Source organism: Enoplosus armatus, chromosome 16, assembly GCF_043641665.1.
Source record: "Enoplosus armatus isolate fEnoArm2 chromosome 16, fEnoArm2.hap1, whole genome shotgun sequence".
In the NCBI taxonomy this organism is placed as follows: Eukaryota; Metazoa; Chordata; class Actinopteri; order Centrarchiformes; family Enoplosidae; genus Enoplosus; species Enoplosus armatus.
Window position 1 is genome coordinate 4,310,659 of NC_092195.1, and position 21,133 is coordinate 4,331,791.

A 21,133-nucleotide genomic window follows, 5' to 3' on the forward strand; every position below is an offset into this window, starting at 1 on the left:
AGTATGGTATTTTAGAAGGTGTCTTGTGTTGCACAGCGCTCCTGTCAATGTAACACACGTGGTTGGACATGAAGTAACCTGAAATAAGATGTGTGGAAGATATGGAAACATCATTGATAACGCATTAAAGGACCAGGTTATCACTAACAGCGTCGGAGGAGAAGATAAAAGATCATACAAGGTTTGTTTCAGTGGATGAGCTGCAGTTCAGCACCAGATTTCCTGTTACTGCTTTCATGTTGACCTCTTAAATGAAGTTCTATAAATAGAGGCCCTGCCAGGGCCGAACAGAGCAGTCTAATTTCAGGGATTCAGCCATTAATCAGCAAGAGTAGGTAGGTTAGTGAGAAAAGGAGTGTCTTCTTGTTTTTGTTTTTTTTAACCATAATCTGTGTGTGTTAATCCAGTGCACCACTAAATTGTTGACTGTGATATATTGTAGATGTTGATGGGCAGATGTATTATTTCTTGTACTGGAGTTGTTTACAATTTTAAGACAATTTGTAAAAGTCTGAAGATGTTATGTACATATGTCAGTACCATGAAAAATGTTGAATAAAACTGACATGGAAAATCTGAACATATCCTATGTTCTTTCAGATTTACATAATGAGCAACTGACAATTAGTAAATGAGTGGATTCTTAAAATGTCTTGTAATGTACCAACACCTCACTGTTATGATATTACATCACCACAAGAGATTTGATGAAATAGACGCATTCTTACATATGTTTGGGAATGGGAAAATTAATATTGAGCACAAACCAAACGTGGGTGACTATGAGAGTAAAACACTTTGGGGACTTTATCTTTACTTACAAATGTGTCTAAAGCCTCATTTATTCACTTTTTGCATCATAAAATGATCGGTGGACTTGCTGGCCTAGTAAGACGTGTGAAGCTCCCCAGCTGAAGATCTGATTTGCAACATGCAGTCTAACTGAAGCACATGCCATATATTCACCACTAGATGTCAGACGTGTGCTTCTATTTGATCAGCAGTGTTAAATTATTCTTTTAAATACTAATTCAAAGATTATCGCTAGGCAGTGTGAACATGAGCATGTGTGAGATGTACTGAGATACAATTAAAAACACTGCTATATTACTATGTCCCTCCGTAAAGCTGTGTCAAATTTTTTTGACATCTGGTCACTCTTACTGACGGACATTATAATGTAGGCAGCAGCATTCTCTAATAAAAGAACATTTATTTGGGGATTCATTAGGGAATCACCAGAGAAATATGTTTTTAAAATCCACCAGGCATCAGATGCCAACTATCCTCTGTAAATGTCCTTTCATGTCTGAATAAAGCTATAAGGAACATTTAAGGTCACCCACATGTCCAAATGACAAAAAAGCTTCTCTTACCAGCAATGTTGCATATTCCCTGTCTGAAGAGGGCTTTCAGCGTCGTATCAGGAAGCATCGTGCATATCTTGCTACACTGGTGAAACCAGTCGCATTTTTAGACAACTACCTGCCCGCCATGTCAGTCATAGCCACGGCATGTTCCCTTTAAATTCAAGAGATGTTTACTTTTATTGAACACAATTCCCACCACCGACTTGTTACTGACACACCCAAAAGCAAAGCACATTATTATCACCTCACCTGTGTATAACCTGTCTTTTGGTTTGTCTGTTACATCCACATTTTCCATGATCAAATGCCACACAAATACATCACAAAGTCAAATGACTGTTTATATATATATTATTATGTAAGTACAATTATGTACTGTCTGCCTGTGGCAAACAATTATGTTATGTTGTTGTTTTTTTTATACCAGAATGTACATGAAGGGCATCTGATTAAAACTCTAAACACAATGGATCCCATCAATACATTTACTCCATTGTCTGATTGTACAACAGAACTTGATTCTTTGCAAGTTCACAAACTGACTCCCCTAACCATGAACACACTCAAAGGCTCAATAAGTTGAAATAAAAGTGACTGAGAAAAGGCCCAATCAACTGCCTTTTTGTTAAATTTACCATCCTTTAAAAAAACCAATTTTCTGTTGTTTGTGTAGTTTCAGAATAATGCCATATTCTTTCGCTCCTGCATGATGTCCAGTTTTCAGGTTTTTGTGTCTGAGCACTTCAAAGTAATGGTTCCAGTTTCCATCTCTGTCTGCTCCAAACCCAAAAACATTGACCTGGGAAAACAAAAACGATACACCAATGAATCTCAGCTGGGGTTTCGGTACAGATTCCAATGACTAATGACCAATTACTGTTGTCTCTCAAAAGCAAACAAAAGTGCAGGCGCAGGCCCCGCTCTCAGGGCAACTCCACTGTCAGGACAGGAAATGCACACAAAAAATACAAAATAAAGTCATGTAGACACCTCAGGTGGAAGAGATTTGGCCCTTGATTTATATTTAATCAATTAGCCTACATTGTAATGTGAAAACGACAAATTACCAACCTGAGCATCATAGTCAACATCTTAAGACAAATGCAGACTGTTGCCCTTGCTTATTTCTTTACAAAACGTTTAATAAAGCCGAACACACAGTTACAGCTCGTTTAATGTTACGTTGTCTACAGAAAGAAATGCTAATCCTACCATAAAACTTCCGGAGCTAAACGTTAGCATAACTACCTTTAAAGCGACAAACAGCCTACCCACAAGTGTAACATTTGGCCATTTGAGCGTTTTAGATTCACACATATTAATAGCAGTCGCTATTTTGATGGTGAACATACGCAAGAACCATGCATTCAGACCTTTTTGGATAATGTAAATCACTCAAGACAGTCACCCATCGTTGTCACCAAGCATAGCGGTGAGTTACGTCCTCTGGGTACGTAAAAAACATTTGTTATTTCCTGTCCTGACAGTGGAGCTGACTTGAGAGGGGGGCCTGCACCGGAAGCGACTCCACCGAGGAGCCATGCAGGCAGACCCCTCTCAAAGCAAAGGCAGAAATATCAAAGTTCTTATAATATAACAAAACCAGGCAGTTCTCTTCGGCCTCTTGGGTGTTTGGATGCGATGAAATATGCTTGCTCTTATTCTTGCCGAGAGATAAGAAGACCGGTGCCACTCTCGTCTTTACAGTAAATATGAAAATAAACACAAAAGCATTTCTTTTCTAATAAAAGATTTGCAAAGATGATTTTTTTTAGCATATTTTCAGACTTTGAAGCATTTTTATTTATTTGGTTATATTTCTTTCTATTTATTGCCTCGCAGTCTTCTTCTTCCTTGCCTTTGCTGGTGCATCACTGTTTCTTGGTGCGTGACCCCCACCAACTGTCAGTGCTACAGCATGGTATTGTTTGCAGAGTGTATGATGTCAACCTACATACCTCATCACACATTTGCATGCTGAGAGCCAAAGTCAGGAAGCCAGTGGATGGATACCAGCCCTTGTTTCCAAGCCACATCTCCTGAACATATTTGAAGAAAGCTGGATTGAGGATCATCACCTGTTAGGAATCAGACTTAACCGTTAAACTGGCATTTATAAACCATTCCTTTCTGCAGTGAATGCACCATACAATACAGTTTATTACTGGATGACTTATCAGATATCTATATATGTCCGTTTTATGCAAAATCATTTCAAATACTCACCAAATCCGGGTTAGCTATCTTTGACTTCACAGCACCGTTTTCCCTGTTCAAGGGAACAATAATTGTCAAATCTCATAGAAAATGAACTGATTATCAAGTATCATTTGGTGAAACATCACATAACACTAGTTTGTCAGATAAAAGCAAGTGAGCGATTAGCCACTGGCTAACTCAGCGGGGCATTTATTAGCAGCAGAAGAGCTAGATTGCTCGCTGGCCAGAAACACAACTCCAAATGAATGCTAATGTTGCTCTGTCTCTGCTGGATGTGTAAAGAAGCAATTGAATGCTAACACAGTCGCCATATCACAAATTTACAAAAATACTATAGCTTTATCAATGCCATTATTTCTGCCCACCCGGGTTTTTCATTCAATCACAGATTCATATGGAGATATTGTTTTTAAAGTAACTGACAGATATAGAGACAGCAGCTTTGTGTTGCACACTTACCCTGGACTGAAGGCCTTGAGGAGCCACTCTAAATCTTTTATCTTGAATGCAAACAGCACAAGATGCGTGGTGCTGTCCAGATTAGTAGCACTCTCCGGATACATTACATGATGAGTTGTTTTGGTCCCAACATCTGCTTCATAGCCTTTGGTGCGGCCACGGTTCATTCTGAAAGATACAGGGGGATATGTGTTCCATATCATGTAGTTGCATGGAAATCCTGAATTTGTCTCCGTGTCCACATCAGATTTTTCAAAGGTGGCAGGAAGGTTTGTATTTTTAGTAAGGATGAGACAATACACTTTTCATTCAAGTCTGATGATTACCTTATTACGATATCGTGAAAATCTATCAGAGGTCCATAACGTGATCCCTTCAAATTACCAGAATTCCCCACCACAGCACAAGTCCTGCAGCGGTCAGGGCTGCGTCCTAGAAGACCTGGATCGGGTGGGAATATCTGAAACAGCTTGTCCACTGTTTTCTTGTAGAAAGTGAAGTTTCGTCTGTCAGACTGCATGCCCTGACACACAGAACAGAAAAAGAACGTCAGTCCAGCGTCAGTTTACAATGCCACTTCCACAAACTTACGTTACGTTAGTTGTGGTATTTAAAGCTACAACCCTTAAGATTTGACACTGCTCACTACTAATCTGAGCAATTCAATGCATCTACATTCTGTAATCACCTCTGTATTTAGTAGTTTTCATTATTAGTGGCGGAGTGCAGAGAACCCACAATAGGTGCAGTCAGAGTCTTTAAAACAATTAATAGTGAAACAGAAGGTGTGCCTTTAAAGATGAGTTGACATTACCTTCCACCAATTGAAGGCATCCTCTGCGGTTGTGTATTTTGTTGACAAAAAGGGCGTTGGGGATGCACTGACGAGCTCCCGAAAACATGGATCATCCTCCGTTAAACATTTGTGACAGGCACAGAGGCTTTGCTCCTTAGGGCCCGTTCTACAGAACAGACCAACGGCAGTGATACACAGCAGGGGTATGATAATCCCTCGTTTGACCAGTCTGGAACACATTTTGGCAGCGTGACCCTCTTGAATGAAGAACTGAAATGGGACGGAAATCTGTGGAGACAACACGTGATGAAACAAACAGGTTAATTCATGAATGTGGAAAATAAGTCATGAATAAGCCTACAGCAAAACAACTGACTCAGTTTACTACAGTAATAGAGGAATTAAAGAGGCTGGTGGTCTTTATTAAAATGAATGTATTATGTACCCAATATGGAATACCAGACTGATGTCAGTACAGCATTATAGTGGAGGAGCCAAAAGCAAATGTTTGCTCACAGCCTACCCATTGCAATTACACCTGCAAATCACTTGTCACATTGTGTCATCAGCCGCACCTGGAAATTACAGGTGCCAAAGATCATAATAAAAAATAAACACGCAGCATGAACAGGGCTGGACTGTGACCCCCCCCCCCCCCCCCCCCCCACACACACACACACACACACACACACAATCGGTCGAACATCACCCACCAGTACACCATCCTTGCAGTCCCCTTAGACATGCATACTGTATTATTCCCCCAAACCGCTGCAAGGTGCACTCACTTGACAGGTGGCTGTGGAGTGCACAATGTCAATACTCAAGAAAACAATCTTAAATCCACTGTGCAATGTTTTTCCATTAGAATGAATTGTTTAGTCCCTAAGTCCAAATGTACAGTTAGTTACCCCAGAGATAATGATATCAGTAATCCAGATCATATCATGATAGTTACCACATACCTGGAAATAAACATTTGTTGGAAAGGAAAACATTTTTTCCCCTGTACTAAGCTAACACACAAGCAGGCATTCCTCTTAGTAACAGTAGAGTTACAGATGGAAGCCATTATACAGCCTTTTCACACATCTTTTGAATACCACTTGCTTGCTTTGCAGCATTGGGTTACAAACAGCTGCTGGTATTGAAGAGAACTTCTCAGATTTGGTAGTAACGTCTAATATTATAGTGAGTATAATAATAAACAGTAACATGACAACAAAAGCATATTAACTGCCCTGCATCATTTTTCTGTGGACATATTCATGCCCCACATGTCATTCTTATTGTATACAATTTGAATGTAGAATACTGTCTCTATAAGGAAAACTAGGAGGGAAGATATTCAATTCATGATATTTAGCTTCACCCAATAAATGAACCTAAACATATTGTTTTCATTAATTTTTTTGTACCTTCAGCAGTTTCTCCCACCCAAAGGGTTATTGTTATTAGGGCATTCAACTCATTAAAACATTACATTTTGTCACCATCTGCCAAGTTAGTTATAATAAATAATAAATAATAAATAATAAATAAAGATATGCAGTATCTATATTTTTTCTCTTACCTGACAAGAGATGAAACAAAATCAAGGCAGGAAAAACAAAATCTTCCCGTTGAAGAACTTGTTATATGACACTGACTGACTGGCTGACTGACTGCGCCCTCAGGTTAAAACTGTTCGGGGGCTTGGCGGATACAGCAGCGACGTGTGCAAACACTTGGATCTGGATCAGAATTTGACGTGGCCAATGCTGTGATGCTGCAAAGCATTTCATTACTAATTCAGCATTTTGAACTGTTTTTATTGTGACCCCCCCCCCCCCCCCCCGAATTTAGTCTTATTGCGAGTGGTCCATTCAAAGTCCAACAAATCTTTATTTATATTCAGAAGTGGGAGAGACACAGGAAAAAACTCACTTTTAGATTCCTTTACTATACCTGAGACGTCCTTATTGATAGGGCTGGGTGGAGGGCAGAGGCTCATGATTAGGGTGGTCTGGTTATATATACCTGTTTTAGCACTTCCTGACATTCAATACTGAAGCCTACAGTTACAGTTTTTGTCTTTTGTCCTATGGCAGGTATACAGCTCTGCTCTATGTCGTTAGGTCACCTCTACCCCCTCCCCCTTTACTCTTCCACATGTGACCCAGACTAGCTTCATCTTTTGTCAGTAAATCTTTATGCCATATATTCACCACTAGATGTCAGACTTGTGCTTCTATGTGAGCAGCAGTGCACCAGTGACATTTCTCCAACCGTAATGCACAGTGGCAAACATTTACACTTGAATACAGCTTATTGCCATGACTGATCAGGGAAGTTAATCTTTTAAACACTAATTCAAAGGTCATCGCTGGGCCCTGTGAACACGAGCAAGTGTGAGATGTACTGCGATACAATTGAAAACACTACTACATTGCTACGTCCCTCTGTAAAGCTCATGTTTTCATTCAAAACCGAACCAAGATATCTATAAGGCCTGGTGAACTTTAAAGGCATTGATCCAAAATGAAATATATGGTCGCTCTGTTTTCTAAAGTGTATAATCTGTGTTTTTCTCTTTTTAATGGCAAGTCTCCATTTGCAGCACTACACCACTAGCTCATAATATTCAAATTGTTTTGTAAATGAGTCTCAGCAGCCAACACAATGTCATCAAGCAGCATGTAACAAAATACTCAGGTTCATATCGTCAATCGATATGCCTGGATCGGCCTGCTTCACTTGTCGGTCTAAGCCATTTCCATAAAAGCAAATGAAGTGGGGGAGAGCACATCTCCGTGCGTCACCCCAAGTGGAGGAGGAAACCAGCCGGTCCTGAAACTATTCCACTGCAAACATGCAACTGGAGCTTTGATGATGTTTTTACCCTCTGGTAGTCCAGCTCTCACCGCAGGGGATGTGGCATGACTGCGATCAATACGGGCCCCGTGTCTCTCCTAAAATCATCCGCCAACACCCCGTGAGACTCGAGGTGTTTATTGAGCCTATTATTGAGGACACTGAAATACAATTTATAAACTGTGCTGATCAAGATGATGCCTCTGCAGCTGAATGGAACAGCTTCTGCAGATTTAAGGATGGGTTTGATCATAGATTTGTTCCACACAGACGGAGCAATGCCATTTCTTTTTTGAAAGCAGGTTTGACACAGACAATATCAAATATTCGACATATTAGGAGTTTTAAGGACCTCTTTAGGGATGGTCATGGGTATAGACCATATAGACCAGACACAGCTTTATCTGCCCTATCCCATTTTCCAGCTCACATTTTAAGTTACACATTTCATTTAAGAATTGACCCTTAAGGAACACTAATACGTGCATGCAAATGACTAAAATCAGTATCAAATGAAAATTCAACATTTTCCTTTAAGATCTCCACCGGAATCAGCTTGCTCTTTTTTTGGGCCGAGTTTATGTATTTCCCTCCAAAATTGCTGTGGATTACTGATTTGTAATTGTCTGAACTTCTGAAAAAGCAGAGCCTTCTATCAAAGTTCAACTATGGTCACTTGGTTCTGTAATACTTCTTCACAACATCCTTTTTACTGCACAGTAGTTATCCTCATACACAAGGTCACAAAGACAGAGAGTTTTCTAGCCATTTTCCAATTGATTCATGACCTCAATGCGAGCCTTATGGCACATATCAGAAGAAAGAAAATGAACAGGGACATTTCTATTTCATCTTTTTACTTGCTGCTGAGAGTCTACAGTGTTATGGTTATTAACAATCAGACCAGCTCTCCCTCCTTATTTCACTTTCACCTTTGCTGACTGCATGGATGAATACATATGTACATACAGCATGTGAGCACATAGAAATGAATGAAACCTTTTCTTCAGCACCTCATGGATGCACACACACACACACACACACACACACACACACACACACACACACACACAAAAAAAAAACATGCTGGGAATGATTTAATTCCACCTTGACATCTGGTCATTCTTACTGACGGACATTATAATTATACATTATACATTATACATACATGTACAAATATACATACTACATTATAATGTAGGCAGCAGAATTCTCTAATAAAAGAACATTTATTTGGGGATTCATTAGGGAATCACCAGAGAAATATGTTTTTAAAATCCACCAGGCATCAGATGCCAACTATCCTCTGTAAATGTCCTTTCATGTCTGAATAAATCTATAAGGAACATTTAAGGTCACCCACATGTCCAAATGACAAAAAAGCTTCTCTTGCCAGCAATGTTGCATATTCCCTGTCTGAAGAGGGCTTTCAGCGTCGTATCAGGAAGCATCGTGCATATCTTGCTACACTGGTGAAACCAGTCGCATTTTTAGACAGCTACCTGTCCGCCATGTCAGTCATAGCCACGGCATGTTCCCTTTAAATTCAAGAGACGTTTACTTTTACACAATTCCCACCACCGACTTGTTACTGACACACCCAAAAGCAAAGCACATTATTATCGCCTCACCTGTGTATAACCTGTCTTTTGGTTTGTCTGTTACATCCACATTTTCCATGATCAAATGCCACACAAATACATCACAAAGTCAAATGATGCAAACAATTATGTTATGTTGTTTTGTTTTTTTTATACCAGAATGTACATGAAGGGCATCTGATTAAAACTCTAAACACAATGGATCCCATAAATACATTTACTCCATTGTCTGATTGTACAACAGAACTTGATTCTTTGCAAGTTCACAAAATGACTCCCCTAACCATGAACACACTCAAAGGCTCAATAAGTTACAATAAAAGTGACTGAGAAAAGGCCCAATCAACTGCCTTTTTGTTAAATTTACTATCCTTTATAAAAACCAATTTTCTGTTGTTTGTGTAGTTTCAGAATAACTTCATATTCTTGCGTTCCAGCATGAGGTCCAGTTCTCAGGTTTTTGTTTCGGAGCACTTCAAAGTAATGGTTCCAGTTTCCATCTCTGTCTGCTCCAAACCCAAAAACATTGACCTGGGAAAACAAAAATGATACACCAATGAATCTCAGCTGGATTTAACTCCAAGTATTGTTGCCATTCAAATCATTTTTTTTAATGTACTCCTTTGTTTTCCTGCATATTCTAAGCGACATTTAACTGTGTAATGTAGTGCCATGGTGCTGCACCCCACAGTGTTACTAATCTGCCTTTTGAACATTTCGTTGTCATATTATAATTTGCAATATCTAGAGATGGAGTTTCTGTACAGATTCCAATGAAGGCTAGGTAGTGTTAAAATGATCAGTTTTTATGGAACAAGCGAAAAATGACTGTTCTCTCTCAAAAGAAAAGGCAGAATTGCAAAGTTCCTCTAATATAACAAAAACCTCTGAGGCAGTTCTCTTCCGCCTCTTGGATGTTTAGATGTCTGACGATAACACTGGAAACTGTGGTTTGCTGTCCCCTCCATAAGAGCGACCTCTCCCCAACCTTAAGCAAGTAGTTCTAATTCCGGCATTTGGGGAAATACAGTTCTTCTCATTCTTGCCGAGAGATAAGAAGACCGGTACCACTCTCGTCTTTACAGTAAATATGAAGCTGGAGAGACGGTTAGCTTAGCATAAAGACTGGAAACATTTTGTTTGCCCTTGGACAAAGCCACACTAGGTGTTTCCAGTCTTTATGCTGGCTGCTGTCTCCAGCTCCATACTTACTATACAGATGTGAGAGTGGTACTGATCTTCTCTTCTAACCCTCGGCAGGACGGCATTATTTATTGTTTCTTCAACCGCTGTGGTGGCAGATCAGAAAATGCATTAAGTGTATCCTCGACGCCTGATGAACACAAAAGCATTTCTTTTCTAATAAAAGATTTGCAAAGATGATTTTTTTTAGCATATTTTCAGACTTTGAAGCATTTTTATTTATTTGGTTATATTTCTTTCTATTTATTGCCTCGCAGTCTTCTTCTTCCTTGCCTTTGCTGGTGCATCACTGTTTCTTGGTGCGTGACCCCCACCAACTGTCAGTGCTACAGCATGGTATTGTTTGCAGAGTGTATGATGTCAACCTACGTACCTCATCACACATTTGCATGCTGAGAGCCAAAGTCAGGAAGCCAGTGGATGGATACCTGCCCTTGTTTCCAAGCCACATCTTCTGAACATATCTGAAGAAAGCTGGATTGAGGATCATCACCTGTTAGGAATCAGACTTAACCGTTAAACTGGCATTTATAAACCATTCCTTTCTGCAGTGAATGCACCATACAATACAGTTTATTACTGGATGACTTATCAGATATCTATATATGTCCGTTTCATGCAAAATCATTTCAAATACTCACCAAATCCTGGTTAGCTATCTTTGACTTCACAGCACCGTTTTCCCTGTTCAAGGGAACAATAATTGTCAAATCTCATAGAAAATGAACTGATTATCAAGTATCATTTGGTGAAACATCACGTAACACTAGTTTGTCAGATAAAATGTGGCATTCTTATAGAAAATTCATATGGGAGTAACCAGTCGGTTCATATTTTGGTGGGGGTCGTCAGGTTATATACAATGGTAAAATAGGGTCCCTTAAGAAAAAGGTTGGGAACCAGTGTCCTCGATGGTACAAGCGATAAAGCTATGTATTTCTACAGTTTCTACATTGTATTTATTGTGTATTGCAGTTCCCCTCAGCTATAAGGAGCATTTTAGCGTCTTTCGGCTATTTGTTTTGGTTTCATTATGGTCTGCAACTTTACTGTTTCGGTTGACTCTCCGCACTCTCATTAACCTTGTTTCCAGCAGTCGTTTTTCATCAAAAAAGCTCAAAACCCGAACAAATAAACGGACGTCATGCCACCTGAGCAAGTGAGCGATTAGCCACTGGCTAACTCAGCGGGGCATTTATTAGCAGCAGAAGAGCTAGATTGCTCGCTGGCCAGAAACACAACTCCAAATGAATGCTAATGTTGCTCTGTCTCTGCTGGATGTGTAAAGAAGCAATTGAATGCTAACACAGTCGCCATATCACAAATTTACAAAAGTACTATAGCTTTATCAATGCCATTATTTCTGCCCACCCGGGTTTTTCATTCAATCACAGATTCATATGCAGATATTGTTTTTAAAGTAACTGACAGATATAGAGACAGCAGCTTTGTGTTACACACTTACCCTGGACTGAAGGCCTTGAGGAGCCACTCTAAATCTTTTATCTTGAATGCAAACAGCACAAGATGCGTGGTGCTGTCCAGATTAGTAGCACTCTCCGGATACATTACATGATGAGTTGTTTTGGTCCCAACATCTGCTTCATAGCCTTTGGTGCGGCCACGGTTCATTCTGAAAGATACAGGGGGATATGTGTTCCATATCATGTAGTTGCATGGAAATCCTGAATTTGTCTCCGTGTCCACATCAGATTTTTCAAAGGTGGCAGGAAGGTTTGTATTTTTAGTAAGGATGAGACAATACACTTTTCATTCAAGTCTGATGATTACCTTATTACGATATCGTGAAAATCTATCAGAGGTCCATAACGTGATCCCTTCAAATTACCAGAATTCCCCACCACAGCACAAGTCCTGCAGCGGTCAGGGCTGCGTCCTAGAAGACCTGGATCGGGTGGGAATATCTGAAACAGCTTGTCCACTGTTTTCTTGTAGAAAGTGAAGTTTCGTCTTTCAGACTGCATGCCCTGACACACAGAACAGAAAAAGAACCAGTCATTCCAGCGTCAGTTTACAATGCCACTTCCACAAACTTACGTTACGTTAGTTGTGGTATTTAAAGCTACAATCCTTAAGATTTGACACTGCTCACTACTAATCTGAGCAATTCAATGCATCTACATTCTGTAATCACCTCTGTATTTAGTAGTTTTCATTATTAGTGGCGGAGTGAAGTTGACATTACCTTCCACCAATTGAAGGCATCCTCTGAGGTTGTGTATTTTCTTGACAAAAAGGGCGTTGGGGATGCACTGACGAGCTCCCGGAACCATGGATCTCCTTCTGTTAAACATTTGTGACAGGCACAAAGGCTTTGCTCCTGAGGGCTGGGGAAGTATAAAGATATGTTCCATCTTGTTCTATAGAACAGACCAATGGCAGTGATGCACAGCAGGGAAATGACGACTCCTCCTTTGACCAGTCCGGAACACATCCTTGAATCAAGAACAGAAATGGGACAGAAATCTGTCGATACAACACGTGATGAAACAAACCGGTGAGTTAATCCATGAATGCAGAAAGTGTGTCGTGAATAAGCCGACGGCAAAACAACTGACTGCGTTTACTTCAGTAGTAGAGGAAGTACAACTACCGGTACAACAGGTTTACACCTGGTGTCACATTGTCTCTCAGCAGCCACACCTGGCAGTTACAGGTGCCCTCAGCTAGGGAACAAAAACAAAGGAAAATGACATGCAGTGTTATCAGTCTTATCTAGAAGCAGGACTGTCATTTACAGGGCTGCGTGAATACCACTTGTTTGCTTTGCAGCACTTGGTTACTAAACAGCTGCTGGTATTGAAGAGAACTTCTCAGATTTGGCCAATATTGCTAATAATACTAATATTATAGTGAGTATAATAATAAACAGTAACATGACAATAAAATCAATAAAAAGATGATTAAGTGTATTACTTAAATCAGCAAATTAACTGCCCTGCATCATTCAACAACACAGAAATAACTAAATCATTCCCATTTATTGGCTGAATTGAGGACCAGGACTCATGGTATCATGGACAAATCAATTCCATCTGAGCATTCAACTCATTAAAACATTACATTTTGTCACCATCTGCCAAAATCAGTTAAAATGTGTTTAAATTTTTTCTCTTACCTGACAAGAGATGAAACATAATTTTCCGTTGAAGAACTTGTTATATGACAATATAACAATGACTGACTGACTGCACCCTCAGGTAAAAACTGTACGGGGGCTTGGCAGATACAGCAGCGACGTGTGCAAAGACTTGGATCTGGATCTGTTTCACAATGCGGAAAGCATGTCAGAATTTGACGTGGCCAGTGTTGTGATGCTGCAACACATTTCATTACAAATTCAACATATTTAACAGCTTTTATTGTAAGTGTGACGCAAAGGAGACCTAACAGAGGAATGGGAAGAGGCTCATGATTAGGTTGGTTTGGTTATATATACCTGTTTTAGCACTTCCTGACAGTCAATACTGAAGCCTACAGTTTCTATTTTTGTCTTTTGTCCTGTGGCAGGCATACAGCTCTGCGCTATGTCGTCAGGTCACCTCTACTTGCTCAGGGTAGTGGCTTATCCATGCAGATAAACTTCTTGGAAACAGAACAATGAAAGCATGACCAATGAGTGTGAATTGAACACAACCCCAAACTACTGAACAAAATATGTAACATTTACATGGTCACAAAATTAAGGATTTGGGCTTAAAGGCAGTTTTCATGGGAGACGTCACGCCATTTGGGAAGAAGTCAAAGGTTAAAGCAACTAGAGCACACCTACACACACTTACTTCTTCTGAATATATCATCAGTGGATACACTAGATTATATTATGAAATACAGGCTTATGGCACACACTGTGGCGTATAAGGACTTATAATGATGCAGATTTTGCAGTGATTTACATGAAAGGGTCATAGATATCGCATTATAAATAGTATCGCAATAAAACACAAAACAGTATGTACAATATATGTCACCATTTGGCCACAAGGGCTTCCGTGTAAACAATTTATTTTTCAATAATATATTACACAAGAAAATAAGTACATCTTTAAAATATACAAATCTCATCAAAACCTTAGTCATAGTGTGACTACCTAATAACTTGTCCTTGTAAATGTGTCATCTTTATGGCTCACAAGCCTGGGTGATTTTCATATATCATGTCTGTCTATACCCTGAAGCTTTGGACAAAGCTTAGCTGAGGAAGTACTTTTTTTAGTGAAGCTTCTAAAGGACCAACAATAAGTGCATTCAACCATGTGGATACAACCCAAAAATTGCAAGAATCATGTATCATCAAGTACATTAACTTCATCAAACACGCTGAACTGCTGCAAGTGCTGCATTTAGAAACAATAAGAGATTTTTTATGGGCCAAGGGGCGGTCTGAACAGATTCCAGATTTCAGTCTGTGACGGTGTGATGCGTAGAGTTTCTGCTGTCCTGATGTCAATGGTATTGTGGGAGAACTCGGATAGGTTGAAGACCAGCCGGGCTGCTGCATTCTGGATGAGCCACAGAGGTCGGATGGCACACGCAGGCTCACCAGCCAAGAGCGTTTAGCATGCATAACATTTGCTAATTAGCATTAAACACAAAGTGCAGCTGAGGCTGATGAGAATGTCGTGTATTTGATCATAAACAAGAGTATGTTTTGATGTAATTATGGCGCTGTATAGAAAGTAAAGGGATTGCCAATGTTACGATTCATAGGGGAAGATGAATGTCTGTACCAAATGTCGTTACAATCCATCCAATGTAGAGACATTTCACTTAAATCCATGAATGTGAACCTCAGATGTTGGCCAGGTGTGTGGAGGGGAGAGAGTAAGCAGGGTTTCTCTCGCTAGCTCTCTTTGTTTCACTCTTTACACAACTATTTCTGCCGCTATTCGTGTGTAGAAATAGTCCTGCATTTAAACTATTATCGCGTCCTTCTCTGTGACGGCCGGCTTTTTACCAGTGTGGCCATTCGGAACAGCTATAAAGACTTCCGACGTGGTTGGGCAACACGTCTTACCTTGTTGTGTGCAGTTAGGGATGTCTCTTGAGCTGCAAGGCCTCGGCCTCTTAGTCTTGTTTTGCTTTGTAAACGATCTTCTATCAAGGCGAGAATAGTTTAAACCCTGAGGGAAAGATCATCGCCCTGTATAAAACTTGAGTGTTTGCTGCTTAGCTAACTCCTGGATGATTCCATGCTCATGAGTTCCGGGATGTAATCCAGTTTTTAACGTTTTGTCTTTGAGTTTTTCCCAGTAATGATTCCAGTTTCCATCTTTGTCTGCTCCGTAACCGAACACGTGGACCTAGGAAAACAAAAGTATAGTAAAAAAAAAAAAAAAAAAAGGAACAATAAAATCAATCACCTGATCATTTACTTTCATTATCATACATCATCAGTCATTTGCAATCATTTCTTAGTGTGTCAGTCGTGTGTCATCCCAAACACTGGTGGCATCCACAAGCAAGTACTTTTAGTGTACTTACCTCATCACAAATATGCAGGGCAAGAACCAAAGCCATAAAGCCGGTGGATGGATACCTGCCTTTCTTTTGCAGCCAGCTTTCATGAGCATACCTCATGAAATCTGGATTAAGGACCATCACCTGTTATGAATCAGATTTAGGCTTTTAACATTTATGAACCACTGTAGTCGTTTCCTTGCCAAGAATTGTTTTGCTGTTGTGTGCATTTAAAACAATACTCACCAAATCCTTATTAGCTGTTATTTTGGATTTCACAGGTGCATAGGAACTGTTGGAAATAGGAGATGTTAAAATCATCATCAAATTAACAATTTGCAGTGCCAAAGGAAATGTATTATCTTGAGTATATAATAAGCCACTTGCAGCCCCGGCACCAAGCTAACATCCGCTGAACGCAATGTGGAGCTATTAGGCTGTCAATCTAGATTAAATTGGATTTACTATTACATTATTACATGCAGTACTATTAGGATACAGTCCAAGTATTATGTAAGAAAGGATTTTCAGACACTCGCTAGTCAGGTCTTGCTTCAGAATCAGAGCGATCAAACTTGGACTTAGTTCCAACATATTACCTTTGTTTGTGTTTGAATTAGGAGTAAATGAAATGGAAAATCCTGCTTAGTGACCTACAAACTTAACAGCAGCTTACAACACAAACAGAAAATGAAGCAATCATAAGAGCAGTGGTTGTGGTAACATCACGTTTCATTTGTTTCGTGGTACCCAATGTATTCAAAGATACTGCCCACTGCTATTTGAGACCCTGCACACATTAATAAAAGAGTTTTTTTTAATGTATTTGCAGATCTTCACAAAGTCCCACGATTTCCAACATACGGTTGTTCATTACTGTCTCATTACTGCAAAAAGGCCTGTTTACAATGTGTGTAAAGACACTTGGCTCTCAGAAAAGAGTAAGACCTCAATGGTTGGACAAATCACGTTTTTGAGGAAAGACCAGGCTTGGACTATTTTGAGTTTGCTTTTGTTGTTGTTTTTGTGGGGTTTGTGTGTGTGGGCATGTTTTCTCCTTCCTCTTGCTGTCGCTGGGCCTAAGCTAAGATTTGGCCTTGTACCGTAGTTCAGTGTACACAGTGGACAATTTGCACACACATCCTTGGATGGAGTGGACACCAATTATGGATCGGTTGGATCAGTTGGTGACAAATTATTATATGTTCATTCCATGCAGACTCACTCTTCAAAAAATCCTGTAGTGAAGGCCTTGATGAGCCACTCGAGATCGAGTATCTTGAATGGAACCAGTACAAGATGAGTGGTATTATCTAAGTCCATGGCGCTCTCTGGATACATGATTCGATGAGTTGTTCTGGTCCCAACATCTGCTTCATAGCCTTGGGTATGACCAAAGTTCATTCTAAATAGTACAGATATATTCCATATCATGTTAAATTGCAATTAAACTATGCTTTATTAACTATATTTGCTAATTTGCACTAAACAACAAAGTACAACTGAGGTGAGGAAGTATTGAACAAATTAAAATTTTGACCTGATGACGTCACTAGATAGAAAATAGAAGCATCACTAACGTAGTTATGAATCTTTCCTGGGGGGAAAAGTACCAAATTTCATGGCAACCCATGTAATAGTTATTGAGATATTCCCTGTTTACCTGCCCTATAAATGGTGAGTGGTGAAGGGGGAGAGGGAGCATATAAAATTGTACTTAAGGCCACCAACAACCAAGTGCTTCTTCTGATCAAGCAGCCACTGTGTCCACAGCTCCAACTGTTCTGCTAAGAACTCATGATAACTAACCAAAAACACCAGGATTTAAATTATAACATGGCTGTCCTTAGTTGTAGGATTTACCTTATGATGACGTCGTGGATATCTATCAGAGGTCCATAACGTGATCCCTTCAAATTACCAGAATTGCCCACCACAGCACAAGTCCTGTAGTGGTCAGGGCTGGGTCCTAGAAGATCTGGATCGGGTGGGAACATCTGAAACAGCTTGTCCACTGTTGTTTTATAGGAACTAAAGCTGCCCTTTTCAAACTGTAAGCGCTGACACACAAACCAAGCAAAGATTGCTGTTAGACCAGTTATGAGTTGTTTTCATGCATGAGTTAAACTGAAGTAGTTCAGTTGCACAGTGATGTTAACAGATTCCTGATCTTTGATTCCTGCAAGGCGACAACTTACCTTCCACCAGTTGAAAGTATCCTCTGAGAGATAGTGTTTTGCTGACAAAAATGGTTCAACAGATTGGTTGAAACACTGCATAATGTTGCCATGACGCTGCAGGAAGTATTCTGAAAACCATCCTGACACGTGTCCTCTCGAAAACATTCTAATGGCAGTTATACAAAGCAAGAAAAGGAGCACCCTCACTTTTGTACCCATCTTGGCTGCGTGATGCTCCTGATTGGGAAACGGTTCCAATCTGTAGACAAAGTGTGTGGTGAAATACACAAGAGAGTGTACATTAATTATGCTTTTCTGAAATTTAAACTTCATATACACTTTGCCTCATGATAATCCCAGGCTATTCATCTTTGCACTTCAATGGGTCTATGAGTACACATGTTTTGTACTTTAGGCATTATTTCATTCATTTACGAGCCAAAGTCTTCATACATCAAATCTATTAAAAATGTCATCAATAAATTATCAATAAATCAATCCACGTCTATGACGTCAGTTTAATTTAACAAAAAAGCATCATCACTTCAAATATGTATTAATATTGATAGTTTTGACCTTACCCAATCAGAGAGTAAACCTGCTTCGAGTGCAGTTGTCCATGTTCTAACGTCTGCTGACAAAGGCATGGCATGAATTCCAGGAAGAAGAGTCGTGTCTGACTGGTATTTGTGTAGGTGTGGTATGTGCAAAGTGGCACACCTTCCCGAAGAAAGACTGATGATCACAAAAACCATATTATTAGACATTATCCCTTCAAAGAGAACACGTTTTCAGCTGTGCTAACTACTAATACGCTGCACTAAATCCAACTCAAATTATCAGGGGACAGTTGCTGTGGGTGAGTGAGTCATTAGAGTCCACTGTGATGTAGCTATACCTTACCACAGCTACTACGATATAATACCAGGTCACAACTTAGTGGGCCATCAGACATGTTTACATGAAACCTTATGCAATTCATACGTCTGTGAATCAACATACTGACTTTGAATCAGCTATTACATGCATTTAACAGATGCATTGATTGTATCACATGTATTATTATGAATTTAATGTGTTGTGATGGTATGGGGGCGCTCTGGTAGCTCACCCAGTAGAGTGGTGCATACCCTTAAAGCTGAGTCCTTACCCCAGACGCCTAGCTTTCATTCCAGCATGGGCCCTTTGCTGACTAATTAGACTTCATACCTTTTTTAATATATATGTCCATATATGAAATTGTTTCAATTTTGAATATGGACATACATGGCATCATGTATAGACATGACATTTTCATAAATGTACATATGTTATTTTTCAGTATGGGCAGGATAGCTTGCTGCTTTGCTGGTTGTGCTCAAAATTGTAAAATAATTGTCTGTTTTGTCAATTGTCCATCCATACACTAAGGTAAGAGATACCAAACCATGGTACCAAGGAACACAGAAAAAAATAGGGCAGGTCTACTGGTGTTTTTTTTAAATATTGATAAATATCATTATCATTTATAGTAACCGAAAGATCACACTCTTTTACCCTCACGGCAAAGGCACGTTATCATTAGTGGCACAGAATACAGAATCCTCTTACCAGTTTTAATATGTCCATCTTTATAGTGTTGGGGGGCTGCCGCTCCCCCAGAGTAGAGATGTCATTTTACCTTTTAAAATAATCTCTGATGAATAAAATATAAAAATAAATACTGCTTCCGTTTAAGCGCTTGCCGATGAATTATTCTGTTGTGGTTCAAGTGTGAAAAATATGGTGGACTACATTTGAAGGATAAATATGTGTATGGTTTTGTACTTAAGCATCCTGATGTGACTTCCTTCACCTCAGCTTAAAGTTTAGAGGAGATGCTCATCATAGCAAAACTGGCCATAGCAAATGCATGGTGCAGAAAATGACATAAAATAGCATATTTCTTCACTTAAAATATTCCAAAACCAACTAAAAACCATGCTCTAAGGAAGAAAAGGACACAGTGTCCTGTAGTGAGAGTGGGGCTGCATGTTATCTGTACATCAGCAGGTGCATTTATGCAGGATTGACCCCGGTTATTGCCTGGCAGCTTTTATCCTGTAAAACCAGTGTGTTCTTATTTTGTTGAAACAGAATCCCTGGGCTGTATTTTGGTGTCAGGTGGGATGAACGGAGGTTATTTCCATGCCGGAGGCGGTTTGGTAACCTAATGTGTGTGAGACAATGGGGGGAGCGGCATAGTAGAGGGTGCGGTGACAAGAATGAGTGTGTCTTTACTCCTTATAGTCATCTGGGGGCAGCAGTCATCCAATTGGAGTGATGTTGTTGATGTCACGCCACAATGGCGCATGGCAGATCACAATCACAATCACAATCACAATCAGAAACTGTTTATTGCCAAGTAACATACATTACAAGGAATTTGCCGTGGTCTGATGGTGCTACATTGTTTTTAACATATCATTATTCAAATATTTTTATTGATTTTCACATTATACACTCAGACTAGTACTCAATACCCCAGACCAGAGGGGAAAGAAATAAAAATAAATAATAATAATAATAAATAAATACAAGATCAGGAGAATAAAACAGATAAATCACTCGGTATACACAAAGTAGTTATACATACACATATATGCATATACACACACGACTGCATATACAGAGTTACATATAAACACAAATAAAATAAAATAAAAAGGGGGGGGGGGGGGGGGGGGACTGTTTTTAACATATAACATATAATCTGACAGACAACAAGCATGTAAAAAGGGGGGTCAAACACATAGTGTCCGGGTCACCCTCTCTGCAGAGCGGATGATACGCTGCAGTCTGCGTCTGTCCTTGGTGGAGGCAGCAGCGTACCAGACGGTGATGGAGGAGGTGAGGATGGACTCTATGATGGCGGTGTAGAAGTGAACCAGCATAGTTTGTGGCAGGTTAAACTTCCTCAGCTGCCTCAGGAAGTACATCCTCTGTTGGGCT

At 39.8% G+C, this 21,133-nt stretch overlaps 3 protein-coding genes across 4 annotated transcripts; all 3 read right to left on the reverse strand.

Annotated features, from left to right (window-relative positions):
• Positions 1 to 1,186: 1,186 nt before the first annotated feature.
• LOC139298766 (CMP-N-acetylneuraminate-beta-galactosamide-alpha-2,3-sialyltransferase 2-like) lies at positions 1,187 to 4,931 on the reverse strand. Its single transcript, XM_070921527.1, has 6 exons — positions 4,864 to 4,931; positions 4,376 to 4,572; positions 4,050 to 4,217; positions 3,597 to 3,639; positions 3,329 to 3,448; positions 1,187 to 2,169 (listed from the first exon to the last, which is right to left on the reverse strand). The coding sequence occupies exons 2-6, from the start codon at positions 4,567 to 4,569 to the stop codon at positions 2,002 to 2,004; spliced, it is 693 nt and encodes a 230-aa protein (XP_070777628.1). The 5' UTR covers positions 4,570 to 4,572; positions 4,864 to 4,931; the 3' UTR covers positions 1,187 to 2,001.
• Positions 4,932 to 8,538: 3,607 nt separating this feature from the next.
• LOC139299064 (CMP-N-acetylneuraminate-beta-galactosamide-alpha-2,3-sialyltransferase 1-like) lies at positions 8,539 to 13,084 on the reverse strand. The gene is made up of 6 exons (XM_070921946.1): positions 12,709 to 13,084; positions 12,294 to 12,490; positions 11,968 to 12,135; positions 11,144 to 11,186; positions 10,876 to 10,995; positions 8,539 to 9,830 (listed from the first exon to the last, which is right to left on the reverse strand). The coding sequence occupies exons 1-6, from the start codon at positions 12,955 to 12,957 to the stop codon at positions 9,666 to 9,668; spliced, it is 942 nt and encodes a 313-aa protein (XP_070778047.1). The 5' UTR covers positions 12,958 to 13,084; the 3' UTR covers positions 8,539 to 9,665.
• A 523-nt stretch (positions 13,085 to 13,607) lies between these two features.
• Positions 13,608 to 18,799, reverse strand: LOC139299016 (CMP-N-acetylneuraminate-beta-galactosamide-alpha-2,3-sialyltransferase 1-like). 2 transcript variants are annotated; one of them, XR_011598770.1, is made up of 8 exons: positions 18,745 to 18,799; positions 18,182 to 18,422; positions 17,847 to 18,043; positions 17,209 to 17,388; positions 16,230 to 16,275; positions 16,008 to 16,127; positions 15,541 to 15,826; positions 13,608 to 13,786 (listed from the first exon to the last, which is right to left on the reverse strand). XR_011598770.1 is itself a non-coding variant. In XM_070921868.1 (7 exons), the coding sequence occupies exons 2-7, from the start codon at positions 18,380 to 18,382 to the stop codon at positions 15,659 to 15,661; spliced, it is 912 nt and encodes a 303-aa protein (XP_070777969.1). In that variant the 5' UTR covers positions 18,383 to 18,422; positions 18,745 to 18,799; the 3' UTR covers positions 14,489 to 15,658. The 2 variants fall into 2 exon arrangements, 1 of the variants encoding a protein (XP_070777969.1); XM_070921868.1 differs by lacking the exon at positions 13,608 to 13,786 and having other exon boundaries at positions 14,489 to 15,826.
• Positions 18,800 to 21,133: the final 2,334 nt, after the last annotated feature.

Bases quoted from the DNA above. Each gene is read 5' to 3' on its own strand.
- LOC139298766 (XM_070921527.1), bottom strand. From the start codon at position 4,569: ATGCAGTCTGACAGACGAAACTTCACTTTCTACAAGAAAACAGTGGAC. The intron at 4,218-4,375 runs GTAATCATCAGA...TGTATCTTTCAG, and splicing joins TTTCACGATATCGTAATAAG to AATGAACCGTGGCCGCACCA. The intron at 3,640-4,049 runs GTAAGTGTGCAA...TCCCTTGAACAG, and splicing joins CTCAAGGCCTTCAGTCCAGG to GGAAAACGGTGCTGTGAAGT.
- LOC139299016 (XM_070921868.1), bottom strand. From the start codon at position 18,382: ATGGGTACAAAAGTGAGGGTGCTCCTTTTCTTGCTTTGTATAACTGCC. The intron at 18,044-18,181 runs GTAAGTTGTCGC...TTTGTGTGTCAG, and splicing joins ATACTTTCAACTGGTGGAAG to CGCTTACAGTTTGAAAAGGG. The intron at 17,389-17,846 runs GTAAATCCTACA...TGTACTATTTAG, and splicing joins ATCCACGACGTCATCATAAG to AATGAACTTTGGTCATACCC.
- LOC139299064 (XM_070921946.1), bottom strand. From the start codon at position 12,957: ATGTGTTCCGGACTGGTCAAAGGAGGAGTCGTCATTTCCCTGCTGTGC. The intron at 12,491-12,708 runs GTAATGTCAACT...TCTGTGTGTCAG, and splicing joins ATGCCTTCAATTGGTGGAAG to GGCATGCAGTCTGAAAGACG. The intron at 9,831-10,875 runs GTACGTAGGTTG...TTGTTTTCCCAG, and splicing joins GCATGCAAATGTGTGATGAG to GTCAATGTTTTTGGGTTTGG.